At 48.6% G+C, this 10,455-nt stretch overlaps 2 protein-coding genes across 2 annotated transcripts; both read right to left on the minus strand.

Annotated features, from left to right (window-relative positions):
- Positions 1-3: 3 nt before the first annotated feature.
- Positions 4-2,522, minus strand: CSUI_005980 (uncharacterized protein; the record flags this gene model as incomplete). Its single annotated transcript, XM_068066145.1, has 2 exons — positions 1,479-2,522; positions 4-958 (listed from the first exon to the last, which is right to left on the minus strand). A coding segment is annotated over exon 2 (723 nt), but the record flags the coding sequence as incomplete, so codon positions are not given.
- A 2,022-nt stretch (positions 2,523-4,544) lies between these two features.
- On the minus strand, positions 4,545-8,728 carry CSUI_005981 (rhoptry kinase family protein rop11 (incomplete catalytic triad)). Its single transcript, XM_068066146.1, has 2 exons — positions 8,155-8,728; positions 4,545-7,450 (listed from the first exon to the last, which is right to left on the minus strand). The coding sequence occupies exon 2, from the start codon at positions 7,145-7,147 to the stop codon at positions 5,021-5,023; it is 2,127 nt and encodes a 708-aa protein (XP_067921885.1). The 5' UTR covers positions 7,148-7,450; positions 8,155-8,728; the 3' UTR covers positions 4,545-5,020.
- Positions 8,729-10,455: the final 1,727 nt, after the last annotated feature.

The following is a 10,455-nucleotide window of genomic DNA, read 5'->3' on the forward strand; positions in this document are numbered from 1 at the left end:
GCTTGAACAGTGAACCGACCAGCTTTACGTGTTGGAGTAGGACCGGATCCAGGAAATTCTGTTACTGCTTGAACAAGGAACCGACCAGCTTGACGTGTTGGAGAAGAACCGGATACATCAGAAACTGGCCCGGGAGATTCTGTTACTGCTTGGACAGTGAACCGACCAGCTTCACGTGCTGGAGGAGGTTTGGGTTCAAAAGAGGTGACTGCCAAGAAGGAGGGAAAAGAAACTGGTTTTTCGGGTTCAGCTTCTGCCGGGAGAGCGTTGAGAGCTGGCGGAAGAGGAGGTGCTAGCGGTCCAGAAGAAAGGACGGATGAAGGGGGAGGAGAAGAAGAAAATTCATCGTCATTGTCATCATCTAATGAGGTGGGTCGATGCTTAGAGATGAATCGATGTAATGCAACATCTCTCGTAAGATCATGTGCGTTAGCAACGAGGAAGAAGCTTCCCCCTGGAAGACAATTTGTATTATAACTCTGATGCCGACAAGACTCTTCACGGAGAAAGAAAAGGAGAGGAACGAGGAGAATAGTAGAGATCCCGCAAGAAGAGACACGTCGATGGACCTGATTGACGTATCTCGATAAAACGGAAAAGAGTGAAAGTCCCCCTATTCGTCCGCATGAAACTTGACTAAAAGCCAACGATTCTTCCATGGTGTCTAAACCGTCCTTCGAAAACCTGGTGCTAGTTCGCAGGTATGTGGCTGTCTTACGCATATACATACCTCAGTCTCTCCTTCCCTAGACCCTTCTGTCTTTGCAATCGATCCTCTGAGATGGTCTTGCTGTGGATCTTGTTTCGTAGTGAAGTGATATGAAGCCAGTTCTCTCAGAAAAAACTTTACACGCATGGAGTTTCAACTCGCTGTTACGAGAAAAACAATTGGTCTTCTTCGCTTCTCAGATTTGCAACTTCTCCGAGAAATGAGAGAGGAAGCTTGGAGGTGACTCGTCTACGAAAAAAAGGAGAAAGTTTCATCTCTCGAAAGGAAAGTTTTGACACCCTCTTCACATCCCAGAAAAAAAGAAGTGGAGTCGGACGACATGCACATAACCATCCTGATGGGTAGAGAAATTCAACGGAGAAAAAAAGCGAGACCTGCACTACTGCTTAAGTGTGGAGAACCTCTACAGCATGTTTTCCTATGGGTGTCGCGGTTTCAACTAGCTAGCTACCACTATCATGTCTACCATTCAAGGTTCACAGCGACTGACAGAGAGAGGGAAGAACAGCGAGACGTGCTCTATCACGGCAAAGGAATAAGAGAGGGAGTTCTGCACGAAAAAAAAGGAATATCATCATCATCATCGCTCCAGACATAAATGCAGTGAAGCACGTTGAAAGGCTCGTCGGCGCTCAGGCGGATGTAATCCGGCAGATGACTAAAATCTCGAGACGTACAAGCAAAAGAAGAAAGAAGAGTCTATACAAAGCGGTAAACACGAGGAACGAATCCCCCCATGTAGACGTACCTTGATTTTCTTGACGTGTCTTCTATCTGTGTATCTGCGAGATACCCAGATCCTTTCTGGCTAAAGCAAATCGGAAGAAGGCACAGCAAGAAACGAAGACTTCCTCATATGGCTGAATTTCTTCTTCCCTTTACGCTGCGGAGAGAGATTCAAATCTTTAGCTTTCGTTTGCTTATTCTACTAAAACTGTTGCTTCTTTTTCTCCTCACCACGAAGGAATCTCCCCTGGTGTCTTCTTCCATGGAGACAGAGCGGCAGCGGATGAAATAAACAAATTTGCTTCATTCTTGGATATAAGTCCAGAGAGTCGCTGTCTACCGCGTTCCTGGGTTTGCGTAGGGCTCTTCAGAAAGAGAGGGAGGGACAAACAGAATGCTGGACAGACACAAAAAAAAACAAGGCTTCGCCGCCCTAACTTCGCGTTCTCTTTACATATCTTTGGGGTTTTCCTTCTTTCCCCCCTTCACATCAGTCCCTTTCTCGTAAGCGAGACAAAGGAAAGAAGAAGACACGAATGTCTTGTAGCCGAAAGCAGGACGCTGAGTAAACCTGTTGAAAAATGTCTTGATTTGAGCTTCAGCAGGAAAAGGTAAGGGGGTGTGGCAACAGCCAGCGAGCGGCCGTGCCGTTGAGTGGGGTGGCCGGCCATTCGATCCTCGTTCCCTTCCCCATGGTTAGCTTCTGCCGTCGACCGTAGGAAAAATGCGAATTGAATCTCGAATCCTGTAGTGTGGAGATGAGCCACGTAAGCACCTACTGCCGTACTGAATATTTCCTTTAGTCTTCAGGTGGGCAGCCACATCCGGGTAAGGCATTCGGGAGGGTCTCTCCAGTGTAAGCGATAGAGTGATGGTAAGCTGAGATCCAGTTCATCCACATGAAATCCAGCACTCAGTGCCAGAAGGTAGCAAAGTCGAGAAAACTACCAAATCAAGGAGAGAACGCTACTAACTCTAAGACGGGACATTGGTGACAGGGGCGGCTACCACGCAATCACTCCTGTGGGAAGGGAGTTCGAAACAAGAGAAGAGCACGACAGCGTGGGACTCCTCGAAGGAGCTAGCGTTTCTTTCACCATTCAGTAGGTCACGACTGATGTATTTCGGGCTTTTACACGGTCCACACCTCGGTCCACTCGTCGTTCGTCCGCTCAGGACTAGGATAGATAGTTAACGTGAGGTTCATGGGATTGCTAGAAGGGAAACCCGCGATCCCTTCTCGCTCTTCACTTCTCTTTTGTTCTTACTACCACGAACAAGGGCGCCTGCTTCTTGTTCTTTTCTAGTAGTATGTTTTCCTACTTCGTAAACCCTAAAACCCTCAAGCAACTGTGTCGAAGTCACTCGGACAAGCGCAACCCACCTCGTGATCAACAACTAGCCAGGCGTTTTGTGTTTCCGCGGGTGAAGGAACGTTGACTGTTGTGGGGGAGCTTACCTTTTGGTGGTAGCCGTGCACGTCCATCGTCCGGGAGGAAAGAACAGGGTCTTCTCAAAAAAGTCGGTTTCTGAGGCGAATACTCCGGCCAGATACACATTCGTCACGTCACATTCGCGCGCACCTCAACCGATCACCAGTCACGCTCGCGTCGAACAGGGTTGAGCGTTCTGCGTTGGGATTGTGGCTTTGGTCTCCAGCAAATCTGAAGACATCCTTGTAACGCTCAAGGAAACTCAGTAGTCTACTGTATTGTTGCGATGTCAGGCAACGATGTCTGACGAAGAGAGGGCATCTCTTCTTCCAATTTAGGTTTGGCCGACACATGAGTCGTTCTTCCGCAGCTGCCAGGCTCCGGCGTGTCATCTTCCTTCGGGACTTGGGGACAAGTCTCCACGCGGGCGATAATCGTTCCTTTCTTTATTCTGCACGGCCTCGGAGAGAAATTACACGCCAGAAGCCGTGTTGGCTTCTGCTCCGCGTAGCCGTGTGCTACCGTAAACCTACGCGCCATTGCTCCCGCAGCGTGGAAGGGCAGAACATGAACCGGGGTGGATAAGAGTCCTGTCGGATGAACATCCACGAACATCTCACACCTTGCTGGGATCACCGCCGTTGTTGCTGCCTTCAGCAGCTGCTTACTGTGTGTCCGTTCTAGTAGCGGTAGAGTTATTTCGGGGACATTTCCCGTTCACGACGAAAGACCGTAGCTGTTCTTATCTCGTACCTAGAAAACCTTGTTATGATGAAGGTACCGTAACAGTTAGTGAATGCTCAGTCCGAGGCACTATTACGGACCCTTTCTCATACTACCTCAAGACATGCCAGGTATGCTTGAGTCGACTTTTTGTCGGGTCATCTATTCCAGTCCCCCTATCTTAGACTTCTTCGAATAGCAGCAGAGCATTGCATACTAGTGAACGCCCAAGAGAAGTCCTGCGAGTGTCTACTTCCCCATCCTCAGACTTCAGTAGACAATCCTTCTCGTAGTCTTACTAACTTCTAAAGTATGTTACAGTAGTTCAGTGAGATTGGGCTGATTCTGGTTGGTCTCGCTTTCATATAAAAGAACTGCCCGACTGGAAACCCATCTTTCTTTGTTGTGTTGATACTCCGTAGGGGAAACGCTTAGAGTCTGTTTAGTTTTTGCTCGTCTGATTCGACCTCTTTCATTTCTTTCTTCCTAAAGTCTTCCACGATAGATCGGTGAAACATAGGATTGCCAGAGTGGTCGAGTACGCCTCAACAACTGGAGAAGGGTGAGGACGTTCTTTCTCTTTTCACACCCTTCTTGTTCGCCGTGAGCTGTCCGTAGAAGAACAGTATAACGAAGTGTGTACCTCTCGAGCGGATATCTACGTATCTATTGATCCTCGACTTGTAGTTACATAGGCATAGCTTTGTATGTACGTGATAAATTCGGATGTACATATGCGTGTAGAACGCTACCCCTCTTTTTTCATCTACCTCTATAGAGAAGGGAAGTATTTGACATGAACTGCTGGCTAGTGACCTACGTCGTCTTCCGCCTTCTCAGCCTGGAGGCGCTCACACCGTGGAACTAAAGAACCGCCGCAGTCCTGGAGAAGACGATCTGTCTGATAGAGAAGTGTCTAAGAAAGTAGAGGATAAGTGGTACGAGCCAAGTAAGAAGGAAGACGCGGAATCCAGACAGGAACCGAGGAAATCGCTTCGGACCTCCAACTAAAGCGAGTACGCTCGTGTCTAGAGAAAAAGTGTAGGACTGTCGCACACAGCATTCTTCCAGACGGGAGAAAAAAAGCGCACATACACATGCAAAATGTATACACGCGTCGGAGGTATATACACACATGAAAGCGCACGCGTACACACAGGCATGCGCGCAAAGTGTGCCGTGTGTCGAGAAAGAAACACATTCCTTTATAAACCTCTTTCTGACATAGAGTTGCCATGACACTGAAATATCGTTTAAAAAGGTTGACATCTCTTCCCTCCGGGCGCTCTGCGCTTCATATATAACACTGCAGCCGGAAAGAGATGAACACTTCTGCATTGTTCTTTTTCCCTGATTTAGCAAGCAACTGCGCGAAAGGAAGGACTCCACCCGATTTCACTCTTCTCTTTTACGTACTACTTTCCGGTGTTGTCGGATCATCAGCACGGAAGAGTGGATGCTCGGTGATCATGTTATATGGTCTATATCGGGTCTTCGGATTGACGTCCAGAAGACCTTCTACAGCATCTTTCACTTCAGGATGCAATTCAGGCCGAAATGTTTTACATCTCTCCCATTTGACAGGAGCCCGAAACGGCTTATCCTCATTCTCACTTGATACTACAAAGGAATCATATAAAGCTGCGATAACTTTTGCGCTGGCCAGACGGTCGGTTTCACCCATGCTCACGTAATTCATGTTATCGAAAGGATAATCACGACAGAGCCATGTGAAAATCATCATGCCTAGAGACCAGGCATCCGACGTATAATGAGCTGTCATCTGTCGATCCGGAAAGTGGAGCTCACACAGAGCTAGCCATGGTTCAACTGTATGTGCCGATACAACCTCACGACATGCGAAAGTCTGGCCTATTTCCAACACATGGCGAAACCCGCTAAGATAGAGCTCTCCTGTATAATCAACAAGGACATTGAGGGACGTCAAATTGCGATGGACAAGACCAAGATGATGAAGATGAGCCACTAGTTTGATTAACTTCTTCGTGACATACACCCGAACTGATGGCGTCACCATCATACTTTCTTGTAACATTCCAAGCGCGCCACCGACCAGCGAAGAGACCGTGAAAAAGTTGAGTAGATCACGCCAGCTAGTCGCTGACGATACAGTACGGAGTATCGATGGATATCCCTCAAGTTGTCCTGTCGCACAGGGAAATAGCATGCCGTAGGTTTTCCTCAGTAGCTCACTTCCACCCCTTCTTCCAGCAAGATTCAGAAGACGTTCTTCTTCGAAACTCTCTTTCATTATGTAAGCTTCAACGTCATCCTCAGACGCGAAAGGATCGTCGGCATCTCCACTCCTATGAACTCCCCTGACGTTTCGCACAAGAAATCTTAGGGCTAGAGGCGGATAAGCCGGCTTCCCAGGTGCACGTCCCTTCTGCTTCCTCATCCGTAATCTCGCAAAGAAACCCGCTTTTCCCCCTGTCTGTGTGGACGATGTCTCTTCCTTCTTTGATGCCTGAGGGGATTTATCTCTTTGGTCACGACGCTTACGTCTACCTCTTGGTGAAGAAGGAGCTCCCGACTCCAGAAAATCTGCTTGAACTACTATAGACCTAGCCCCAGTCCCAAGAATACGTCCTCTACTGTATACAAGAGCGAGATTCTCATTAAGGCTACCTTCTTCCTGTTCTTCTCCTCCCGAACCCTCCCCTGAGAGCGAGGACGCAGAAGAGAGAGAAGCAGTGAGACTGCCCGTCACCATATCGTGTGAGAGGACACGTATCGGGAGACGTGCACCCTCAGGTAGCCCTTCTTCCATCAGAGTGAAAAAGCGATAGTCCGACTGTGCGACGCGGTCTGATCGCTGAATCCCCCGACAGAGTTCTCCGAGTTCTTCCTTTGCGCGTTTATCCTTGTAAGTCATCCATTCCGTCCACGAAGACTGAAAACGCTCAGCTGAAGCACCCCCTTCGAAATCAGATGACGAAGCAGATGAGGAAGCTGAAGAGAGCATAGGCGGTGTTGGATAATCCTCTGGAAGAAGACCGTGTTGTCTACGAGTAGGACGCTGGGAAGAGAGTCCTTCGGCAGAAGCCTCACCTTCTGGCTCAGACGATAGAGAGCTACGGGATCGCGCGCTAGCATCCGACCCAAGAAAAGACGGAAAGATCTCTTCTTCTCGAGCTTCATACGTGCTGACTGGTGACGGAGATGGCCCTTCAAGTAGTACGGAGGAAGGGAGTTTTGAAGTTGAAGGCTCATCATCGAAGGACCAGTGCTCTGAGATGGATCGATCCGATGAAGAAGCATGCCGTGCTGTCAGGTCATATCCATTTGCAAACACGATGGTAGGCACCTCGTCAGCGAGAGGATTGGCACTGTGCTTGACGGGGGAAGAATCGCTACGTCGTAGAAGGAAAAGAACAAGGGCAACTAATAAATAATATACCCACGATAGAGAGCGACATTGCCGATGGCATCGATTGGGATATCTCGATGACTGAAGGGACATGACGTCTCCTGGTGTGAATGAGACGTGAACGAGAGAACCCGAGTCCTTCATTGTGCTCTAACTCTCCTTTCTTTGTACCGGCGTTGTTTCCGCCTCAACGAGATATCTTGTAAGATATTCGTATGTTCTTCAGTCTTCACTGCCTCCAAGCGAATGGAATAGAGTTGCCAGCTCGCTCGATTCTTCTTTCGCAGCGAAATCAAATGAAACGGACTCCTCCGCAAAAAGCTTCCGCTGGCAGACCAGACAGCTTCAAAAACACATTCCTGAAAAAAAAAGATCTGTCCTTAGACCTTCATCGTCTTGTTTGCACTCCCCACGAGGCTCGACCCTTGGAGGTTTTCTGATGCGCAACTTACAGGAGAGAGAGAAAGACCAACTCTCACAAAGAATTCAAGATCTCCAGTAAATCCTCTCGAAACCCTACAACATTGCCAAGGAGGTTATTCTTTCATTGAAGAGAGGAAGGACGCTTGGAACTAGAACGGGTTACAGAGAGGAGGATACATACACTACCGATTAGAAAACTTGAGAAGAAAACAAAAAGGTTGAAAAGGTCAGAACAAAGAAGGCATACTCGGCTGCGCTAGTGTTTGAGTAGAGATTATAGAACAACTCTATTCTACTTTTTTATGAGCACGGCAACTATCTAGTTAGCTCGGTGGTTCGAAGCACAGACCAGCTCATCTGGGCAACTGGTTGGACAAAAGAATATGAAGCCGGGATGTACAAAAGAAAAGTGAGGAAGAGTGACTAAAGGAATGAATGGCTGTGCCCCGACTCGCACTGTTGGGTACGACGTAAAATGCAAGGACACTGGACTTCCGGCCGGGTGGAGAGATCAATAAAATTTCGGCGAGTACAAGAAAAGCACGAAAGAGTGAGGCGAGCGAGGAGACAAATACTTGTACATAATCTGCGTGTATCTCCCTTCTGTAGGTCCGTGGCCATTTGTGACTCGACCAAGCAGGGACACACAAGACAACAGACACAGAGGCTTTCTGTACGGATCCCGACCAAGAAGCCGCGAAGGGTGACATGGATCTTCATTTTCTTACTCTTCAGTTGCTGCCTGACTCCTCTCTTGTCCCCGCCGAGAACTCGTCTAGGGGTGTCTTCTTTCACCGGAGAGAGCGACAACAGGTGAAGAGAGATTTTCTACTTCAGAATTCGCAAAACTAAGCCAGGCAAGCCGTCACTCAGGACCGCTTCCTTCGGAATCTCCCAAAAATCCTCTTGAAAGAGAAAACAAGACACAACTCTACAAAGACACGAACAGGGGCAGCTAATTAGCCGGAAGGCTCCTCGCCTCGCGGGTTCACCTTCTGTCACACTGTTTCGCTTCTTCATCCACCTTCGTGCGATGGGTTCAATGGAGAAGATACGATAAGAAAAAAAAAACCATGTCAAGAGACGGCGAAAAGGGATTGAAGAGAATCTAGTGGTATTCTTATCTGATAACAAGACCAAGGCGAAGAAGACGACCTCAAGACACCGGCGAGCGTAACGCCCTGATGGTAGCCCGTAAGGGGCCCGACGGGCCGCGAGTATCCACCCTAGCGGCCACGTTAGCCGGATACTCGCGGCTCCTGCCCGCCGCGCTCGGAAGGCCTCGAGGCTGACGGGCGACCGAGTGCGGAAGAGCGGGAGCGAAGAAAGGGGGAGTTTGCTGGAAGCATCAAGTGGGGGAAAAAAAGGAAAACTAACTGTGTACGTACTGTTCGGCTTCATCCGTGTGGCAAGCGGAACCTTAATTTCCCATGAACGAAAGACACTGCATTTCCCTTGAATGGAAGACAATTCTCTCAAGCCCCCGTGCCGCGGACGGAAACCCACGTGGGGCCATCAGTTCATGCCGTTGCAACCAGCACGCCCCCAAGCCGTCTGGCTGTTCGCTCGTCTTCCTTCCTCTTGCGGTGGTTTGCGCTGTGCTATTGCATTGCGGCTTTATTTTAATCTCTGGGATAACTGTACGGGTAGAGTACGCCACACGTCCAACTCGCTTCGGTTTGTCAGGTCCGGTGCTGTTGTCCCCAAGTCTGTCTAAGAATCCATGGACGGATACGAAAGAAAAGCCTTTCTAACGGGAAAAGTCAATTGCGCTTTTCCTTCCATTCGGCTGTCCTGTCTCCTAGTTCCTTCCTGCTTTTCCACGCCCCTCCTTTCCTATACTTCCTCCCACAAGAGCAATACTGGATGCCTCAGAAAAGCTGTCTTCATGCAGTACGTATATACCTGCCTATACTACATGTTTATGTAGAGCACTACATATCACCCTGTCTCCTAATGAGAAAGGAAAAACCCGAGTCCGTCAGACTTACTACCCGCCTACCTCCATATACCCTAAAGCGGCATGCGCTCATCGCGCGAAGGCAGTAAGAGGCCAGCACAATTCGGAAGACGACTCAAGAAACAATTCATCTGGATGTCTCAAAAGACACATCACCACACCAAAAGTTGGCTGGGTATGAAGGAAGTGAGTAAAATGAATTACTCTTGGAATGAGTAGAGTGAGTTTTTCCCAAGTTTCTTTCATTCTTCCACTCAGAATACGTACGACTCTCACTTGACGCATGCGTCACGTCTATACGGGCAGTACGCAATACCCTCACACATAAAAATCGATCCCTTTATACGCTTGTACACTCGTACACCACGCAGCACATAATGTATGTATCTTGCCCTCGTAGGTAGGTATCTACACCTATCCTCTCTTCTTTCGAGAAAGGAGACAAGATGAAGCATGGATGTACTGCATTCCTTCCGGGGATGACAGCGACAAGCAAACACTGACCCCCCTTCTCCCTCCACCTCGCCATCGATCCACCCGTTCCCTACACGCTCTTCTCTCATAGAAGCACAAGCACGAGAATTTTTTCTGAAACGACGAAAGAAGTGCAGCGAAACCCTTCAGCACCGTCCCCTATGTAGACATGGTGCCGTCTAAGGTTGTTTCAGCAAGGAAGAGCGGATGAGTAGTGATCATATCATACGGCTTGGACCGAGTCTCGGGATTCATATCAAGAAGACCTTGTATAGCATCTTTAACTAACGGATATTTCTCGATATCAAATGCGACACATCTCCGCCAATCGACTGGAGCTGGGGACGGCCTATACTGATTCTCAGTTGATGCTATAGAAGGATCATATAAAGATGCGAGAACCCGTGCATTAGTTTGAGCACGGTCGCGTTCTTCCATCATGTGATATATCATTCCGCTGAAAGGAAGCTCATGGCAGATCCACGTGAAAAGAATCATTCCCAGCATCCATGCATCAGAAGAACGATGAGCTGTCACAGGATGCTCAGGGAACCTCAGCTTACATACTGGACGAAGGAAACAACGCTCGAATCCA

The sequence above is a fragment of the Cystoisospora suis genome, assembly GCF_002600585.1.
Source record: "Cystoisospora suis strain Wien I chromosome Unknown contig_2975, whole genome shotgun sequence".
NCBI lineage: Eukaryota > Apicomplexa > Conoidasida > Eucoccidiorida > Sarcocystidae > Cystoisospora > Cystoisospora suis.

Bases quoted from the DNA above. Each gene is read 5' to 3' on its own strand.
- CSUI_005981 (XM_068066146.1), bottom strand. From the start codon at position 7,147: ATGAAGGACTCGGGTTCTCTCGTTCACGTCTCATTCACACCAGGAGAC.